This window comes from Poeciliopsis prolifica, unplaced genomic scaffold (assembly GCF_027474105.1).
Source record: "Poeciliopsis prolifica strain line A6 unplaced genomic scaffold, Auburn_PproV2 SCAFFOLD019, whole genome shotgun sequence".
Lineage (NCBI taxonomy): Eukaryota > Metazoa > Chordata > Actinopteri > Cyprinodontiformes > Poeciliidae > Poeciliopsis > Poeciliopsis prolifica.
In genome coordinates this window covers 1,556,116-1,578,073 of record NW_026562394.1, presented here as the reverse complement: position 1 = coordinate 1,578,073, position 21,958 = coordinate 1,556,116, and the positions used below count along the sequence as shown (strand labels likewise).

The 21,958-nt window shown below is 36.7% G+C and overlaps 1 protein-coding gene across 5 annotated transcripts in view; it reads left to right on the top strand.

Annotated features, from left to right (window-relative positions):
* nrxn2a (neurexin 2a) overlaps positions 1-21,958 on the top strand; it is a 155,200-nt gene that overhangs the window by 21,914 nt on the left and 111,328 nt on the right. For 4 of the 5 annotated variants that reach the window (XM_055043571.1, XM_055043570.1, XM_055043568.1 and 1 more), the window contains exons 2-5: positions 9,026-10,116; positions 12,395-12,415; positions 20,194-20,223; positions 20,454-20,465. In XM_055043571.1, coding sequence (XP_054899546.1) covers positions 9,414-10,116; positions 12,395-12,415; positions 20,194-20,223; positions 20,454-20,465 — 766 coding nt within the window. In that variant the 5' untranslated portion in view covers positions 9,026-9,413. The remainder of the gene's footprint in view (positions 1-9,025; positions 10,117-12,394; positions 12,416-20,193; positions 20,224-20,453; positions 20,466-21,958) is intronic. The other variant, XM_055043569.1, reaches the window with a different exon arrangement.

The window sequence follows — 21,958 nt, the reverse complement described above, 5'->3', positions numbered from 1 at the left end:
GGGTGTAGTCTGTGCATACCGATCCATGGTAGACTTACAGGTTTATAGAGCGTGAAAATCTTCCAGTTCCAGCCCTTTTTGTCTGCCATGCAACAGCACTTCCCAACATGCTGACCTAGTTGGGTTTTCATAGTCTGATTGAAAACCCAATGTTTTGTCTCTTATTTTATTTCTTAAATAACTTTCCTTGCTCCCATAGTTTTGCCAGAGGATAGAAATTGAAGAGGCTGTCAGTGGAAAGAAAAGTCTAGTGAGAACGAAGCATACAGCTACACCAGCTTTATTTGAAGAAATCACTCTAATTGTTACATTCTGTAATTAACATACCATCAAGACGATACATACATGATTAATTCTTAGAGAGGAAACAAAAAAAAAAACATTTTTGTGACAAAACATTGTTTTTGGCAAAAAAAAAAAAAGAGCTTGGCTGACACACAAAGTGTGAAGACAGCACAGGTTATCAGATGCCAATAAATGCTTAAATTGAAGTCTACTTTCTGATCAACATGCTGCAGAGAGGTTTTTGAGAATATTACTACTTTGTAAACAGAAAGGTGAACATAAGGAAAACACCACGACCAAATTATCGTACCACCACCAGCCTAAAACATTAATATAAGGCAGGACTGATCCAGGTCTTCATGTTTTCGATCCCATTTTCTGACTGCACTTTCTGAATGTCACAGCTAAAATCAAGATTAATTGGACCAGCCAACATTTTTCCAATATGGTTTTCTCCAATCATGGTGAGCCGCTGAGATTTGTAGCTTCAGATTCCTGTTCTTAGCTGACAGTAGTGGCACCCCTTCTGTTAATGTTTAATTCCCCCCAAGGGATTTTTGTTCGCATGACTGCCACACACTGTGAATTCTTTTTCCTTTTTTGACTATTCTTTGAAAACTCAAGAGATTGTTGGAGGTCTGTCTGGCACTAACCACCATCTGACGTTCAGACATTTAAATCCTTTTTCTTCCTGAGTATCAAGTTTTATTCAGCTCGTCACAATGACCAAAGGTTTTGAGTTGCTGCCTTGTAATTGGCTGATTTGCTGTGAAGTAGGATTTGTATCCAAAAATTGTACTCAAGTAAGAGAAGAATTATTTCAGAATATTTTTACTTATGTAAAAATAAATTGTAGCCATCCAAGTAATTACTCAAGAGTAATTCAATCACTCAGGTATTGAGTGACTGAACAAAACAATCATTTAATATTTAAAAAATATATGATCAAATAGAACAAAATGCAATGGTATGTGGACATTTTTATATCTTAACAACAAAAATAAGCATAATTTATATAAGTAACATAAATACAAAAGAATAAAATCAGGCAAAAGAAACATGTTTTCCTAATCAGTTTCTTAAATATAAAAATTATTAAACTTGGACAGTTATGAACAAAAACTGCTGGTGTATGTTTACTTAATGTTTGATTAAAACAAGCTTCTTCTTCATTCAGTGAAATTATTCAATGGGTAGAGTATCTAGAAATTTTACTCAACGGCAGTGATGAGTCATAATAAAATTACTCCTGAAAGTTCCTTCTTGTTACTCGAGTAAATGTAGCTAGTTGCTGCCACCTCTGCTTTAACTATTCATAATTTTAAGCAGTTTCACCTTAAATGTGACCCAATTTTGTAGTCTGATTCTATCTTTCCAAACAGCTACAGAGAAATTTAAAACAAATTCAACGGGTGAAGCATACACAGTTTTGTGACTCTTATTTGTCCAATTATTGGAGCAAAGCTATAAAAAAGCTCATCCTAGTGATATGAAAAAAAAAAATTAACTTGAGAGTAAATTGAAGAGTCGTCCTTCGTTTCCCCAACAGGTATTTCCTTGAACATTTCCGCATGCTGGAGCAACTTCTTACACCCAGGGAATCTTCTGCTCAAATGCAGCTCCCAAAAGTCATGAATACTTCATTAGATGTTTGTGATTCATGGCGGTAATTAATATCCAAAGACATGCCTTTTTTTGCTGCTAGCATCGCACAGACTATGATGCTGAAGATTGAGGGGGTAAAAGATCACAGAAGTGTAGAGAGGAAGTCGTTGCTTGCCACCAAACTCTCACTCTGTGCAGAAAGCCATGACACGCCCATACCTTTTGAAGATTGGGCATGCATATTAAATGCGGTTTTTCTCTCATTTGCTCCTATTGGGGCCTATTGGAAATGTATCCACGCTCTCACAGGCCCCATTTAGAGAATGACTGGATATTTAGCCCCCTCTGGTCCTCTAATAGAAAAAAATGATGGATGAAAGCAGCAAAGCTAAACAGCTGGAGAAAAAAATAGCCACAAGGAAGATTGGGTTCAAATGCTAAATTCTTCTTCCTATTGGAAGCCTAATGTGCTTGGATAAACGTTGGTTTGAAAGAATAGCTTCAGAGCATGTGCAGTTTATTTAAGCATTAAATAGAAACCAATCCATGCAAAGAAGGCAAGCTGTAAGACAAGAAGACCTTGAGCTGTGTCTGCAACAGAACAAACACTGTCTACATTGCAGTGTTTGAAGACGTCTCCGTGACAAGCAGGCGCAGACGCCATATATGATTAAGTCAAACTCACTAATGCATTTTAAACAGTGCCGCAGCATTACATACATGTTACGATATCTGCTGTGTCATACAAACGATTGCAAAAAAAAATAAAAATGTGTTATGTACTGTTCTAAGATCTCTCAGACACATTTCTGCATCTCTGAGCTGTTATTTGTTATTTTTTAGCCACTTCACAGTCCACTTCCTGTTCTGCTCTTTAACCCGTTTGCTAAGTTGATTCCACGCAGGGAGTCTTTAAGATCACCACTGTGTTTACTGACACGCTGCTGAGGATCAGGAACACGGCAAGCCTCGCGCCACGATCCCTGTTGTTTGATGTCAGCTTGTAGAATCAAGAAAAATGGTTCGGTCCTATTCCCTGCAACACTCACTCTGTGGGGAACCAACACGTATAATCAGTAATTGCTGACCCCTGGGCCTTTCCTCTGGTTACCTCTGAGCTTCAGCAGCAGCTCATCCATTCTTAATCTCCTGTGCAATACGATACTCTTAAAGATTGTGGTTGGATCTATTTAAGAGAATGTTTCGATTGGTAAGATTATGTTTAATTGGTCGAAATTTTTAGCTTCCTTGAGATTTTGATGTATCATACGGCTACATTTTTATGGCCAGTAGCAACAGCCTGAGATTAATGGTTGTTGTCGGACAGCAGTATCTATGATATCGCATTCTTGAGACGTGTCATAACTATTATCATCATCATGAATGTCTCTTCATGATGTCTCTTCAGTTTATTTATATATATATATATATATATATATATATATATATATATATATATATATATATAATATATATATTATATATATATATATATATATGTATATATACATATACAATATATATATATAATATATATATATATATATATATATATATATATATATATATATATATATATATATATATATATATATATATATATATATATATATATATATATATATAAAGTTATAAATATGAACTTTAGCATTAATAAAAGCTACATAATTTTTAAAGTTTAATCAGTAATATTTTTTATAACAAATTTATGTCAGATCACGATTTTTTGGTTAATGTCAAGTTGTCATAACGAAGACATTTTGAATAATGTCAACTTTGTATTAAGTGTCATGATTTATCGAATGACACTTTATGACATAATTATTCATAGAGACTTACTCATGTTCATGACAGGTGTTACGTCATGTTTATAACGATGTCATGACAGTCTTATTCACTACCCATCAAATAAAGTCTTACCATAAAAGCAAATTTTCTCACCAGAAGATTGTATGTTGTTGCTTTAAAGAGAATAAAAGCTAAGTTTGCTTTTATAAACAATATGATTTATGTAAAACCAATTTAATATAAAACTGCAATAGAGTATCTTTGTAATTACATAGAAATTCTCCTTGTAGTTTTAAAATAAGTGTAGAAAACACATCAAAGGCAACAATTGAGGATGTACTAAAATAAAGCTGAACATAAAATCTCCAAGGTCATTGCAATAAATAGACAGCATTTTGTTACCATCACTTAAATTGCATTTGTTAATGTAGATAGTTATGTTTTACTTTTTTAAAACAGTACAGATAACACAAAAATAGAGTCAACCCTATTCAAAGCTCCACATTAATACTTGGTTCCAAACAGGAATTAAAATAGGAAACGCTTTAAGTTTAAAGACAGGCTAATATTACTAAAGTAAAGTATTGATTTATCTTTTGCGCAGATGGTCTATTATGTTTTTTACTTTTTCATCTGTCTTGCATATACATGACTTTTGCATAGTGTATAAAAGAGAAACGCAGCTAAAAATATTCTCTTCAGGAAAGTTTTTTTGTTCATCAGACTGCAGTCCAAAACTTTGATGAAATATTAGTTAATTTAATATTTAACAAAAGCAATGAAAAGGGTGTCGAAAGAAGTCAATCTCACACTCATTTAGGTTTTTACACTAATTGCAATTCAAGATTGGTTTTCCCAGTTCTCTTTTTAAGAAATTGGTTTTAATTTATTGAGGTTCAAAAAAAGCAGCAGCAAAAGTTTTAACTTGCACAAATAAACAAGCCACTGTCACTCCTATTTTGACTTTACTCCACTTGTTGCCTGGCAATTTTAAAGTTTAATATTCCTGTACAAAGATTTAGGTGAAAAGCTCCTGAATATATCTCAAAGCTACCAGAAACTTATTCTTCCTCTTGGCGATTTTATGTTTACCAGCCAAAGGTTGCTGATGGTTTCATGCACTTTGTGTTCAACTCTTCAGAATTGATCTTTTGAATCAGTTGCACTGAGACTTTGGAAAGCATTTCCTCTACCTATTGGTGCAAAGAGACTATTGACTCTGTTAAATAGCATCTGAAGGTGCTTTTACATAGACCGGCATTCCGTTAACTCTGTCACTTTGATGCTTCCTGAATCACATTTTTAAAATGTGGTCAATGTAATGTATTACTTTAAATAAACCTTGCTTGTGTTAGAATCCTATAATCACAGTCTTGCTTTATGAAACCTAAACTGCATTTGTGAAAATAAAACTTTAGGATTCTTAATTTTACAAAAAATATATAAATAAAGTCTATTTGTAAATTATTAATTTTGACTGGCCAGACAAATGTAATGGGACAATGCTTTTTGTGAGCTGCTTAGTTTTTTTATGCAGGCTTTAAAATATGAAAAGTGCACAATCAGCATTTACCATGGAATGCATTTAATATTACTCTTAATGTTTGTTATATAAATGTTTTAGTTGGTTAATGGGTGTACAGTGCAGTTCAATGGACATGCCAGAGTTTAATAATACATGATGGTACACAGCCCTGTTCTCTTATTGTGTTGTTAGTTTCTTACAATGGATAACAATCACCACTGTCCTTAATTTGAACGACATACAGCTCTGGAAAAAATGAAGAGTCCACTGCATTGAACCTCATGTAAAACCTCCTGGTTATTCCACCAAATATTGATTTCTGAACTCTTCCAGAGTGAAAACATTAGTATTGTTGTTTCTAAATGAATGTGAAGTTGTTTTGTTTTGCACTATTTGAGGTCTGAAAGCACTTAATCTTTTTCATTAATTTGACCATTTCTCATTTTCTGCAAATAAATGCTACATTTTTGGTGGAATTTTGGAGACATGTTGTCAACAGTTCATAGAATAAAAGACCAATGTTCATTTGACTCAGTACCTCATAGGTATCAAGGTATAATCATAAAGAGTAAAGTCAGAGAAATGGTACAGTTAGTGCTGGGCGCAGATGATCTGACGGATCTCAATGAGATGTTAGCCTGGAGAAGATGCATGGGATTTATATACCACGACTCTATAAAGACTCATTAAATAATTGGACAAATTGGGTTATCAGTGACATTACAGAAACTGGAGATTTATCTAAGATTGTTTTCAAGACAATCTCCTCTGGCAACTTCCCTGGCAACCATTGTTTTAACCACAATGCGGCAGCGACAGGCATTTCCAGCATGCACTGGTTACGTTCCTTAGGTGATAACCAGCTTTAAGGTTCCTAAGCTGAGATACGTGGTTGTCAGGCAGAATTATTGCCACCCAAAGAAATCTTCCTGGAGTTGCGTGAGTAGAGAAATACAAAACAAAATAAATACAAACTGAGATATTTTGCTGGGAAGAGTGGCTAAGATCACTAAGTTAAGATGTGGCATCAAAATGTGCAAATTTATGTGATTAATTTTTATAGTCTCCCCTCCCCTTCAAAGAGTTTATTTGGTTTTCTGTTGAATTTTACAGGATAAACGTCCAATTTTATGGGGGCAAACCTTTGAAGCAATGAAACATCCACACACTTTTCACAAAGTGTGTGTGTAATTTTGAGATCTTGCTTGTGAATAAAGTTTTCCATTGTAAAGTGTTACCAGGCATATTTATTTTGTAGATGTTCTGCTTCTATTCATCTTTTACATAATTTAAGAAGAAAAACCAGCAGGCTGAATGGTTTAAATTAATGTTTTCAGGGCTTTTCGGTTGGCAGACGATAGAGATGGACATTTGGCTGCGTTATTGTTTTGGGCACAGGTCTCCAATTTAATGACATTAATTTACAACCCCGGATAAATGCTAGAGCCCATTGTGCTCATGATCAGTAATTGGCCTGCTGCTTTTAATGAAAAAAGTGGATGTTATCCAGTGAGAAAAGCCATTAGATGTACAGAAGGCTCAGGGCTATTTTACAAGCATTGCCGTTATGTTGTCACAGTATTGTAATTTATTTTTTTTTACGTTTGTAGACGATTAACATTGACCAAGTTGCCTCTCACAGCTCTTGTGGGAAATCACTGTCTCTATTAGCTTAGCTGTGTCTCCATGTTGATAGAACTAGCTGTAAAAAAAGGTTATTACTGTAAAAATCCCACAGAAAATGTGACATGTGGAATCATAAACAGGCTTCTTCTTGCTGTAAAGAAAATGTATTGGTCCTGCCTTCGTATTTGAATTTTTATAACATTAGCTCATTTTAATGAGTACAGGCTGGAGAAGGATCAACATGCGATGATGCTTTAAACCTGGAAGGTGCTGCAGCCCTCCTTATTTCAGCATGTACAAAACGACCAATGTGTTGTTTTTCAAAATCAATACCAACCCCGGCTGTATCAGAAATAGTATTTCCCACACCGTGCGTGACCCTGACAAATAGCAATTCATTCTGCAAGGAAAGTGTCAGCTTTTATGACCTTCCTCGATGCAGCTGTTCCCTTGATAAACCTGTCTGTCAGTAAGTTTTTTCAGCCTACATCAATCTGATACTTTGGTAAGAAATTTGGATTGATCTTGTCAAGAAATCGCTGCCGCATTTCTTTTATTCATTTAAATGTTTTTTCCCCCCCTAGGAAGCCGATTATGGCATCAGTTTGCTCTGATTGATAAGAAGAAGCCCCGGTAGCTGCAGATATTCTTGAATGTTTAAAAGGAATTAAATGCCCTAAATAAATTATACTCTAATTTGAATGGGACTGTGTGAGCTAATGTATTCTGGAGGAATTATGAATATCTACTAGTGTACCATTCTTTTGTGAAAACTGTAATTGATTGTGGCTGTTGATTTTGTGTTTAATCGTTTAATTGGATCATACAAAGAGTTTGTTCTTTTATCTTATTGTAATAGATTTAAGGCAGCTTTGGGAAATGAGCTCTACCAAGCTGTGTATTCTGTACCCTCCATACTTACTGTTTTGTTTTTTTTTTATTCTCTTGGTAAAACGTAAACATTCCTGGAAGAGTAGACAGAAGGAATCATTCACATAGAATCTGAAACTAAAGTTTGACTTATTTAATTAGTTGTAGCATTGTTGTTCTAAGTCAGCTCCCATTTTATCATTCCCATCCTTCAATTCTAACACTACTATGTCATGTCAGACTAAATCACTTACAGTTTCACTTGATCTGCTCGCGACCTTGAAAGCATTTTTGATTTGAAAGTACATGAGCCTGCACATGGTACATTTTTAAAACTTGTAATTTTTTGATACTATTTCCCTTTTGTATGAAATGGGACTATACTGTGATCTCACCTTATTTTGGCACTTCACTGATATCCTGTTTGTTGAAGCCAATAACTCTTGTGCCAAAACTGGGAAAGTAAATTAGGTTAATTGAAGTCCTGCCTGGTCATTGTGTGTGTGATGAAGGTGTTATCCTTCATCACACACAGAAGGCTTCACATTGTGTGAAAACCAAGTCACACAGGTGCAGCTGAGCTCCCCATGTCACCAGGACAAAGATAAACAATAAATGGATCAAACTTATGTACTGTTGTGTAGGACTGTACAATATTAGAAAAACTTGTGAAACCTGTCAATATTGGAATAATATTGGTTATTGATTTAGTGCGGTATTAAAGTGGCATCAGGGGTTACTTCAGTGGGATGTTATTCTAAATGATTGTTGCTAGGTAAAATATATGATGGCGACGTAGTAATCCTTTTCTTGTCGACAGAAAATAAACACTTATTTTTACTTTTTCTGTTTATTTACAGGCTGACTTGTTTTGCTCATTTGTACCTTCTTTCTTTGAGTGCCAGGAGGAACCTGTTAGGGGCTCGATTATTTTTTTCATTCCTTTATGTTGTGCCAATATATTTGTGTGGGTAATATTCAAACATCCCACTATCATTTTAGAAATTAGTTGACTTTAGCTGCTTTCTCCATTTGTTTTGATTGTGATGGTAGACTGCCAGATTTTGGAGAACTCATTACTAGTGGAAAACATCTTTTCACTAGTCAAAATCTTTGTTTTTAAAAGTTGCCCTTAAAAGCTTCTAAATGCTGATTTCTGAATACATTACCCTGATCTCCATATCTCCCTCCTTAATAATTTGTTAGATTTTTGTAATTCATTTGCCAGGGTATTGGTAATGAATGCAGATTATTTACCTTTTTTGTGCAATCAGAGGCTCATAATGCTTCCAGCTATTCATTACACATTCTTCTTTCATGTTTTAGGATATTGGGATGCTGAGCAGAGTGGAGGCTGTACCTAGGCTGCATGCCTAGCTAACCCAATGGAGAACTGACAAGAGCAGTGCTGGATGGAGGCCAAGTCACTGGATGGCGAAGACGAGGAAGCACACAGTACTGTGGATCGCTCGCATTGTTTGTTCTTTTCCTCAGATGAAAAGTAGATGCGCTTCGATTGTCAAGAGATGGCAAAAACAGATCAGGATAGGCAGTCAGTCCTGAACAAACTGTGCTGCACATAAGATTTTAAGTGTTTTTTATTCTTTCGCCAATTTTATGGTGACTTCGAAAATATTATAGACATTAGATAACATTCCCTGATTAAATTGGAGAACACACTGACGCCAACAGTAGGAAGCAGAGAGAAACCATCATGGGCAGCTGTAAACGCAAGGTTTCCTGGTTTTTGTTTTTAGCGTGTTTAGTGTTAACAGGAGTAGCCTTGGAATACGAAGGGGTACCTGGTCAGTGGACTCGCTATGCTCAGTGGGACGCTAAGACGACAGGCGAGCTGAGCTTTATTCTGAAGACCAACATCACCAAAGCCCTGGTCCTCTACCTGGATGACGGCGGGAACTGCGACTTCTTGGAGCTCCTGATTGCAGAGGGGAGGCTTCAGATGCGATTCACCATCCACTGCGCTGAGCCGGCCTCCCTCCACACGGAGACGTATGTCAGTGACCAGCGTTGGCACAGAGTCCTCCTCACCCGCAATTACAGGGAGACCCGATTAATGCTGGACAATGAGGAGAAAGTGGCCGAGGTGAAGTCCAAGAGGAAAGAGATGGTTGTGGCCAGCGACTTGTATGTCGGTGGAATCTCGCCTGATGTGCGTCTCTCCGCTCTGACGTCGAGCACTGTCAAGTACGAGCCCCCGTTCCAGGGCTTTGTAACCAATTTAAAAGTGGGAGATGCTCTGCCTGTGCTGCTGGATGGTCAAGCCGTGCACAATGATTTGGAGTACATATGTGATACATACTCACCCTGCAGCAACCAAGGCCTGTGCTCTGTCAGCCAAGGAGAGGTCCTCTGTGAATGTATCAATACCAGCTATAGGGGAAAGTATTGCCAAGAAGGTGTGTAAACTCCAGTCTTCTTTCTTCTTTCTGTAAGATGTGTGAAAAGATTTTCAGGCTAGATGGAGTTTCATTCTGTAAGCAAGACCAGACACTGTTTTAAAATTCATAGCAAATCTATTAATTTGAGGCTCATCCAATTATTAATTTGAGTCTCTCATAAGTTTGCCAACAGCTGCTGAAAATTACCAAATGTTCAAACGGTACATCTGCTCCAGGAAAATACATTTTAATCTTCAGTTCTATTATACAGATGCACTTGATCTGTTTCAGCCTAAAGACAAAACAGACTGATTTCATAATGGGCAACTCATAAATCACATTGACATGCTGTATTTCAGAATTATTCTCGGTTTTGTCTTTAGCTTTGCTGACTGGTTCACTGTTTATGTTATCCTCATCACTATATTTTGGACTTTCAGTTTGAGGTCTTTTTTCCAAGGGTGGAGTGATTTTACAAACAACTTCAACGAGGTATATTTGTGTATTTATATTTTTCTTCAAATATTTACTTGCTCCCACAATGTTTGCTTAGGGTTCATTTTGTAAGGTAAATTTAAAAAAGGAATTATGTAGCAGTATAATTCTGACTGCTACAGCTCTTTGAAATTGGTTTTATTTCTGTTATTGAATCAGCTTTGAAGTTTCAGAATTTTTTTTTAACAGGTTTGAAGTTAGACTTTTGGGAAGACTTTTCCAGACCAAACCAGTTTTTACAAATGTTTGGGTTAGATGCCTCATCTCAGGCAATTACTGAGATGAGGCAAGATTGACCTTTCACCTCATCTGTCCAGAACTATAAGTAAAAATAGTCTGGCATAGTAAAGCTGCCACCTTTCTTTGGTTTTCTATACAATCTTCTTTTTGAGTTCACCTTTATTTATACAAGTAAATCTTATGGAGATCCATTGTCTCCTTTTCAAGGGCTCCTGCTTTATATAGACAAATAAAACTACATGTTAAAACAGACAATCATCTATATATTTTATACAACAGATTACCTGAAAAAGTACAACTGAGTAAAGACAGTAGCAATAAAACATTGCCATTCAGTGATGAATGGCTGTTCAGTGGTCCTATGACTGGATCTACTGTGGTTGGCGGCTGGTGCAACCACAGCTTACGATGGACACTGTGGCTTTGAGCTTGAAAATCAACTCATTTTAACAATATCTACCTTTTCTGCCTCAGAGAATTGTAAAATATTAAACTGAATTGTACTGTTGATGGCTTCAAAGAGGGCATTAGCCAAATTTTAGCAGAGATGTATGCATTATTTTCATTTTGTAGATTAGAGACTCCCCAATTAAAAATTATTGAAGAGGTATGTTTAGTATTCACTCCACACTGGGAAAAAAACAGTGGTTTGTTATGTTAACATGACAAACACGCCCATGATGGGTGCATGCAGACTTCTGAGTGGAGCCGTCTTTTGTAATTCTTTTGCACTAAACGGCAGATGCTACCATTAGCTGCATTTGTTTGGCCCATAAATGGTACCAATATGTTATTAATATCCCCTTCTAAACATATAGTTCAAACTCTCATTGAGCTCCTGGGGATAATCAATAAAGCCCACTTAACAGCAATCCAAGACAAAGTACGCTCCAGCAGTGCTCACAGGCTGCTCGGTGAAGCAGTTATCTTCACAAGACAGAGGATTTAAGCCGTCTAATGTGATCGGTGTTTGCATCTTCTTTTTTTTTTTCTTTTTTTTTAATTCTCAGACATCTAACAGGCCTCCCAAAATGGATGTCATTTTCTTCTTCTGGAAAGCGCTGAGCAAAGAATTTAGCATTATAAAGTGAGCTCTTAATCTCCTGCAGCTCCGAGCAGAACGTGTAAATGTAGAATATACTTTCCAGCCTGCACTTAAGGTTTGCTGTTTTATGAATGTTAGTCATTACAAATATGACTGACGTGGAAAACATGCAGTCCAACCGCAGGGTTTCTTTATAGTCTAAAGTACTAAAGATCCCAAACTGCAGTCCTTTTAATTTAACAGTGATTGTCTGAAATCCATTTATGTGCCACAGATGTGATACAATGCCTCCATTAAAGGGCATTCATTTTATTGCTATGAATATAATGGGCAAAAAATCACACCCCACCATGCAAGGCTGAATTGTTTTAGCCAGCATGTATTTTCTTATTCAGAGCAACAGCAAGAAAATATGTAACATAGCATGGTGTATCCATGGTTTGGTATGCATATTTCATGTATTATTCTGTTATCAACATTGTAAACGTCAGTTTTGTGTTCTTTGTTTCCCTGCAGCCGTCCAGAGAGAAGTCGAAGGTAAGGAAATGCATCGATAACGAGCGCAAACGGAGAACGTGGCCTGTTTTATGGTGATGTTCTTATTTGCAAAGGATATTACCTTAGCATGACTGTGTGAGAGAGTGTGTTTGGTTATTATAAGGTTGTTATTTTCAGTTTGGACTGCAGTTCCAACATCCAACAAATTAAGCAGAGCTGAGACATACTATTGCCGGTCACAGGGTCGCAAAAAGGGAAAAGGGCTGAACACTCATTGTGTACATAATCAGCGCGCTCAAGGTTACTAAAGGTCTGCAGAGTGCGTGGGTGTTACACAATATGGACAACATTCACAAACTCCCATAAAGGAGCAAATGACGGTGCAGAGTTGCAATTCAATTATTTATGAATCCTTCTTTTTTCTGCCTCTGCAGGGCATGTTTTTCACATCTTAATTACTGTTATAAAGTTTACTTTGCATAGTGTGCCATTAAATGCTGAGGTCAGTATGTGTGCAGTATTAAACTCAAAATTACTTAATTCAACATGACTGATCACTGAAACCTTCACAATCAACTTGTGTGTAATACGATTTAGAAAAATGGTTCTCTTTTTATGAAGGGGAAAGAAAAAAAGTCGTGCTACCTCTACTGACTACATTTGGTGCCCATACCGAGCTGAAATGAAGATTGAGTGTGATTTGGGAGATTTGTTTAGTCGACATTGGAGAGATACATCCATTTCCCCCCAGTAAGGACTCACGGTTCTGGTGAAAGGGCAGCCAACAGACTCAGGAGACCAGTATGAGGTGTGCTGCTCTGGTGCACGTTATAAATCACAGTAACTTACACAAGATGCCAAACCCATATACACACACCTGTTTTCTGAAGACCTACCTCTGGCACACACTTGCCATATGACAGCAAAATAGATTAAAAAAAAAAATCATATATTTTGAATGTTTTCCCATTTTGTCACATTACAAATACAAAGTAAAACATTTTTCTAAAACAGAAAAGAAATTCTGCTTGGTTTTCTACATTGTTTCACAAACTAAAACCAAAAGACGCTGGCCTTGATTTGATTTAGGGTTACATTGGTAACCCTAAATAAAAGCCAGAACTGCCAAGCTGCCAAAATTAATCTGGTACATTGAGTCAACCTGTGTGTAGAGTTGCAGAAATCTTGGGAATGGGCGAAAAATAGTGAAAAATAGTTTACAGTATTTTGTGTTATTTGTCACAATAATGGTTAAAAGAAGCCATTAAAATTCTCTGCAGTCTCGTTAGCTATTATAGAGCTATGACTGTATGTCACTGCATACGATCAGAGCCTCACAAACACAAATGCAGCTTTCCCTGATCTTTATGCCGGGATATTGAAACAAAGTTAATTATTTTTAGATTTTTATGAGAAATTTTGGAAAACCAAAGGTATGGTTTTCTTTCAAGTTTACATGTATGCAGTGCTTTGTGTTGGCCTGTCAAATTTCATCAATAAGCACAGAAGCATGTGGTTGTAACTTGACAAAATGTGAAAATGTTGAAGTGCTATGGACACTTTAGCAAAGCTCAGTAGATGTGTGGAGCTCAAAGACTATGAAGACAGAATGTGTAGAGATGGTAGCCTTAGTGTAGATTCTGTGCTGCTTTGAAGACTTAGTCACAGATACATGTGATTTTTATTTTTAAGCAACATTTTATGGGTTTCATCTCAGCACAAATTGCAAAAACAACCATTAATCATTGCTAATGTGAGCAAAGATGTCAGGACTCTGCTCACAGCTAAATTGCAAGGAATATCAAATGACATGCGCAAAAAAAAAGCACATCAAAATGTTTATTGGATTAAAGCTTGACACGGAAACAATCCCCCATTGCAGAACGCATGAAAACAATACTGACAAGAGTGGGGGAAAAAACACTTTCACCAGATGCCTCTTTTCTGTCCTTCACACCAGTCTGTGAGAAGGAGCCAGTCTTCTCTGTTGCCCTTGCATCAGCTGAACTAGACCGATCTATGCATTACCTAAATCGCCTACTCCCAACAGAGATGACAAAGATGGTAACCCAAATGCTATATTTGGTCTTTGCTGTGTGTTTTTAAGTGGCACAGGAGTAGTCTTTATTTGTCTGAGGAGCTGCTCTCAGATGGTGAAAACCGTTCGGATTAGCAGGTGAGTCCTCTGAGTTGTCCGTCTGCATTATGCGGCACGCGGGCTCGCATTGATCTGTCCCCCACAAAGGCCGCGCCGGAGCCTGCTCATCTGGCGAAACAGTGCAGCAGCCTCTGACATGCTGTGAGATCTGTGAACAAGAGATAAGACAAGCCACCACAAGAGGCAAATAGAAAGAGAATTCACTCCAAATAAATATATCTATGTATACATGTATATAGATGTATACGAAACACATGCTAATAGTTCAATTTTAGTTTGAGGGTGGACAAAATAAGTGTTAAAGTTTCTGAAGGACAAAGAACACGTAGGCTTGCATTTTGGAGCAGCAGTGACTTTGGTCTAATCCGTCATTACTATTAGCCCCTAAACGCTGCACTTTTGTGGGGCAAAAAAAGAAAAAATTGGTAAATCCTAATCCGTCTGTGCTGCCTCTTTCTTCTCAGATGTCTGCTAATTAAAGCCACAATAATGATGCCTTTCAACATCTCCAACTGTTTTCACTTTATTTTCTGTTGAAACGTTTGGAGATAATTGTTTTTATCCTCTAGATAGGACATCTTAAAAGGGTAATGTTGCAATAAAAAAGTACAAATAAATTATTTTCACTTCACGTAGTCATGCCAAAAAGTATTTTCTCCTCAAGCACATAGGTTTAAAAGCAAAAGCAATAATGTTTCTACTATGTTGGATGAAGGTGAACAGAAAATCATGATGGGCAGTGGACAAAATCTGTGAAAAAAAAGAAAACAGGAGAAAATATGTTTCAAGGAATACCCTTTGCTTTTCACTGTTATTTCACATTATTGAACAATGGTGAAAAGCTTTCTTGCTCAGTGGAAACGGGACTTTTTTACCAAACCAGCTGAAGTGCTGAAGTAGAAGTAGAGCCAGTTCTTAACTGGTTCCATTTTCCACAGCCAGAGAGCCAGCTTGGTGCTTCGGCATTACTTTAATTGAAACCTCTCTCCCAGTAAATGTTTGATCCTCCCTCTGTTCTAAATTCCTGCGCAGATCACATTGCATCAAGACAGTTTATAGCTTTCACATTATTTAACTGATTTTCCATCCAAACGTTTATGTTAATATCATCAACTTAATTTATTAATGTGAAAACAACAGTCTGTTTGTGAATACTTTACGTAGTCATAACCAGCTGCTCTCTAAAGTGTATTTACAGGTTAGGCAAGGGTTCATTAACATAACCATAATTTTAAAATGCATAAAATGTTTGATTTAGAAATTATTTTCACAGCTACAGAAAACAATATAATCAAAATAAGTTTATTCCATTATTAATCACATGTTATATATCTAATCAGTGTGAGAGATTCATCTTAAGCAAATTAGATTAGAAGCTAAAGTGTAACTCAGCACGATGCTCTTAATGTTTTGATTAGTAGTTTTCATGAGATTTACCTTTAGCTCCTGATGAAAACAATTCCTTCCTTTCACCCAGTAAAGGTTTTTGAGCTAAGACGAGGTTTCACAATGACAAGGTTGGTGCCTCTGGCTGTGGAAAAAAGAACCAGTACTATGCAAGAACTGGTTCACCAAGTCCTGTTTAGTAATGGAATTGGCTGCTTTGACTATAATTGGGACTTGACTATTGTAGCAAAGCAGAGAGAAGTTTTTGGATAGGATTTTTTATTCATATACATTATACATACGAAGCACATGGATGTGAATTAGAGATGCACCGATTAGAGATTTGTGGATGATTTCCGATTGGAATTGGCGTTTTAAACTCTTGATTGTAAACTAAACACTGTAAGCAACAAACCTTTGCTTGGAGTACTCAAATAAAGTTGAGCTATTCATTAATTTTGAGAATTACACAATCTACCAGCATTTTTAGCAATTCATGTGAATTCTTTTGTTGTTTTTTGTTTGTGAAATTTAACTTCTGAAAGAAATGTTCCAGCTCCCTGGATCTAGCATAATTGAAAGACTAATCATTGTAATAAATAACTCTGACAAAAGTGAATGGCTATGAAGCTGGAAAAAACACCCGGAGAAATAATAAATGAGTGAGTAAAGGCCTTTTACAGACTATGCCATTAGTAGGTTTCAGTTGGCTTTTGAGAATCAGCTTTTTTCTGCCTTTATGTTATATTAGAATATAAAAATACTTTACATGTTCCTTGAGAGATGGCACTAATCTGTTTGTTGTGCTTTTGGAGTGTTTTTTTATTCGATAGTATAAAGTTTGCCATCCTTTCCCATGTTGACTGTTTTCTCAACCATTAATAGATCATTAAAATAGTTGAATATGAAACTACTGACCCCTTACCAATTAAAGAGCAAATAAAAAAAACTGCAAAATTTGTTAATTGGACTCTAAATCAGCAACAGAATTCCTTATCACTTGATCTAGAAGTAAGATGGATAGTTTCCTTTTATGTTGCTTCTTTTTGCTAATCACTCCTAAAAAGAGAAAAGTCTTTCATCTTTTACAGCATCCACACTGAAGAGTCTTGTGCTGTTTGCAACCTTGTAGCACCAAGATTTAGTGCATTTGTTGATTAATGAATTTTAAAATTTTTTGTTTTTCAAAGCAGTTGGTCATATTGGAAATCATTCTGTTCCGGGTGCCATCAAATTTCTCAGTGCATCTCTAATGTTTATTCACAGAATGTAAATATGAACAAACCAAACCAATTATTTTCTGAAACTTTCTCAGAACAAAAATCATCCAATTTACATCTTCCTAGTTCAATTAGAAATTGACAATGGTTATTTTACATTGTCTGACAGAAAAAAACAAATGATTTGACATATAAAAGGCCAAGTCAGAAGGATTCTTAGAAGCAATGCAAAGTAGTTTGTTCAGCGGTTTAGTTTGCTTCTTATTTAAAAATAGAAAGCTGGTAGATTATGGGTAGGACGGGCAGCTTATTTCCACAGTCTTTCTCCTCTACTGGGACTCTACAGGTCTGAGCCAGTTATCTCTGCATTTCCACTCACTGAGATTTGGGTGGAAGGCGCAGCAAAGTAGGAAGCACACATTCAATAGTTGGCCGCCTCTATTAAAGGGCAGGAACGACACCTTTCCTAATCCACACGAGTGTTTTGAAATATCGTCAGAGATTTAATTCACTGACTGGTGTGTTTACGAGGCCACCACCTTGACCTGTTTCTTTCTGCCAGCGTTTCAGAAAGATGTGGATTTTCATTGCCCGGTGCACTACTAAAACTGGTGGTGTGAGGAGGCTAAATGTTTTGGTCAAAAGACTGTTCTTCAGCTTTGTAGCAGAAAAGCTGGAGGAGGAGACCAACTGGATCTTAATCCAGTCGCATTTAGACCGCGCGTGAAAGAGAGAGCTTTGTATTGTACATACACAACCCAGCCATCTAAAGAAAAAGTGAATCACTCGTAGGTTTATCAAAAGCAAGTACATTATGCATAATAATAAAGGAAAAGTAAAAAAACAATAACAACCTGCAGGCCATCCAAGCAGCAATTAAATACATAGCAGTACAATTTAGTTTGACTCGGTGTAATTCCACCGTTGAAAACGGTCTTGATTCACCAGAGTCTGAAAACCTTCTGTCACACACTCTTTATTCTGTCATGTATTCGGATATTGTTTGTTTTCTGGAAGATGATTCTATGTATCAGAGATTTGCAGCCGACTAAAAACCAACTTTTTTCTCTCTCCCTTTCTGGTGACTGGGTTGATGCATAGATTGGCCTGTCATGTAGATTGCACAGCCGCAGTGTGGGTGCACACAGCAGCTCTTTGTCTGCTATGCAGACTGGGCTTTGGCTGAATCCTGTGAGTGAGCAGAGGCTCAGTCACTGGCTTTGCGATGGCACACTCTATCAAAAGCCTACGTGTTGGCAAGCAAGGGCCCTCCCAGGGGTAATTATGTTCATTCCACACTCAGAGCTGCAGCATTAATAGCCTTGTTCAGTTGTACATGTGAGTAGATTTCTGCAACCTGGCCCTTCTGAAAGTTTAAGTAATGACTAAAATGGGACAATAGTGGTAATGTAAGTATTAATGAGTTATGTAAATGTCTTACTGTGCAGAGCTGTTTGTGTTATTGGCACAGTGGCCTCATGTGCACATGTGTAGCAGAAGGAGCAGATGACGTATGCCATGCAATTTTCAGCTGACCTATTGAGATATTTCTGTGTCTTACATGTGTATGTGCATTACAAAAGAGGTAAGAATACAGAACAGAGGCGTGCAGGAATGTAATTTTCACTGTTTTCCTCTACGTAGTCTATATTTTGCAAACCTCCAAGGATTTTATCCATTGTCACCTGCAGTAAGGTGCCTCGTTACTTTGGATTTACTTTCCATTGGGATGAATCGTGTCACTCCTTCCCTTTTATAGAGCTGGGCTAAAGTATAGATATATAGAGCCTGGTGAAAATATTCACATCCTTGAACTTTTGTGCATTTTATTGAAATTTTATTTGACAGCTCAACACACAAGATCATGTAATTTTGAAATAGAAGGAAGAAGATGAAGGTTTCATTTTTGGAACAAATGAAAACGCTTAAAGTTTGGGCTGCATTTTAAGTCGAGCTATTTAATGAAGGCTTCGGAGGTTTTTAAGTGGACAACAGTGAGCAGACATCATCATGAAGTAGAAAACACAACAGATCAGGGTTTAAATTAAAGAGAAGTTGAAAGGAAAGTTAGGTTATGAAACTACAAGGTGATCGAAGGAGCTCTGATTAGAAAGCAACGTGTAGCAGAAGACTAGCACTGCATGTAACCCATAACAAACCTTTAGCGGGGTCGGACATAGTGGTGGCAACATTATGCTGTGGGAATACTTTATTATAGGAATGACAGGACAGCTGGTATGAACTGATGAGAAGATGGATAGAATTAAATACAAGGCAAGATGTTTTCAGCATTTCCTAATGCCTCAGCATATAACAAGGGCTACACTGGGAAGACTCAGATTTAAGCAAATTTGGTTGATGGAGTCTAATCTAAATTCAGACCTAAATCCAACTGGGACTCTGTGAGAAGACTTGAAAATTAATGTTCACCAATGTTTTTATGAACCTCAACGAACATGGAGAAATCAATACAACTTCACACCACAACGTTTAGGTTTTTAAATGCACCATTATGTTTTACTCTGTGTTGAACTGTCATCTAAAATCTTCATAAAATGACATGAATGGATATTTTTTTAATAAGCCAGAAGGTTAAAAAGTTGACAGGGTATGAACTTCAGAAATGAACTGTGCATCTGCAAAACATAATAAAAGTCAGTGAATGAGCCTTACCAAAGTGCAGTTTATTTATACGAGGTGTTTTCAATACACGGCAGCCTCTATGTATAGTAACACATCCCAAACGTCTGCATCTAGTAAACATACAATATGTGTTCCATTAGAAAAAAGCATCTGTGTGAGCAACTACCTGTGAGGGTTGCGCCGGTCAAGATGTTTTTTTCTCTCCTTGCCTCCCCTCTCCTCCCTTGAGATGTTTGTCTGTTTGAGTTTAATTTTCCCCTTATATTTTAGTTTGAACTTTGACATCCGTACCTACCCCCAAGGATGTCTGTCACAAACTGCAGTCCAACATTGTGACAATGCTTTTGTTCTCCCGAACCTCTTTATGAACTTCCTGTTTTCGTATCCTTTTTTCTGTTCTTTCCCTCAAGGTCTGGCGCACCTGATGTTAAACCGCCAAGGTATGGGGTCTATTGTTTTGCTTTGCCCTCCCAGCCACCTGAACACCCAGAGATCATTCAGTTTACTGTGCTGCACTAATATTTCCTCTCCTCTTTTTATTTTTTTACATATACTTGCCTGTTCATTTTATGCTTCCTCTCATGTTATTCTCACTACTCACTCAATATTTGTCCGTCAAACCCTTGTCCTGACCACTGACTGATCTACTGGAACATCTTCATCTCTGCAGTTTTACGCCAAGGTAATGCTTCTAATGCTAATAGAATTTATTCGGTTTGGTTCAATGGTGTTTTCAGACGATTCAGTGATGAAGAGCAAAGGTTTCGCATCCCAAAAGCAGCGTTAGCACTTTCAAAACAATCAAGACAGATAATTGTATTCTGGTAGGAATAAATTCTTGTATTAGGTTTTTTGCTGTTTTTCATTCTCAGGCTTTCATTTCTAAACAGCCCAGATTTCTCACTGAGTTGCTTATGATCATTGATCAGCAGGGGATTTCAAAGCACAAATGGAAGAGAACTCTTTACCTTGGGGAGTTTCACTAATAAAGAGCTAGCAGCCCAGTAATACACACTTGGCAATGCTGTTATTTATCATTTTTCACACTCTGTAGAACGCTTAAATTAAAATAAAGCCATAGCAGTGAGAGTAAAATCTTGGAAGGCAAAACATGCATCTGCTGCTAAAATGGGGAAAAAATGACCTAAATTAATTCTGAGATGCATACGTTTACCGTGCAAAGAAAAAGAATTAGCTCCCTTACAGTTTTCTTCTGCTTTTACGTTTTTGTGAACTTAAAATGTTTCAGATCATGAAATTTTTTTTTATATCAAAGATAACCTCACTCAAGTAACAAAAAAAAAAAAAAACATAACAACATTGAATGCACTGCAGGCCTCACTTTCATCAATTATGTAAGGTCAGTATTGATGATTCAACAATATGAAAGAGACTTTTCAAAATGGCATCCAAGGGAGAGTTCTGAGATGAAAATCACTGCTGGAAAAAAAAAAAAAACACAGTGTCTTGTCTTCGATTTACCAAAGAAATCATCTTTATGATGATGATTTCTTTATTTTATGTTTATGTTTCCCAAGATTTTTTGGAAAATATTCAGTGGAGTGACGAGACAAAAATGGAAACTTTTTGGGAGCTTTGTGACCTGTTAGGCATAAAGAACATCACACCTGCAATCAAACTACAGGTGTGAAACTACCTTGCTGCTTCATGACAACTTGCTTTATTTGATGAAACCACCAATAATGATTAGTTTGTGACATTAACCTGAAGCACTTGGGTTATGCAGGAGAATAATGATCCAAAGCACATCAGTAGGTCTAGCATTGCCTCGTGCACAAAATTAAATAAATAAATAGAGATTTTGGAGGCGCTTACTCAAAGTCTGGTCCATAAATTTAATTAAGATGAGGTTGCATACTCTGAAGCAGACTTTTTATGCTCAAAAAGCTGCCACTGTGGTTGAATTAAAACAATTCTGCAGCTGAAAGTGGACCAAATTTCCCCCAAAGCAATTTAAAAGACTTATTGCCTGTTATAGGAAATGCTTAATAATTATTGCCTCCACTTAATGGAGATAGATGGCTGCCACTTTTTCACAAAAGGGCATATGTCGGTTTAGTTCACTTCATCTCCTTTTTGAATTAAAATTGTAATTTAAAAAAAATGGATTTGTAAGTTTTTTTTTTTTTTTTTTTTTTTTTGAGACCTGCAATT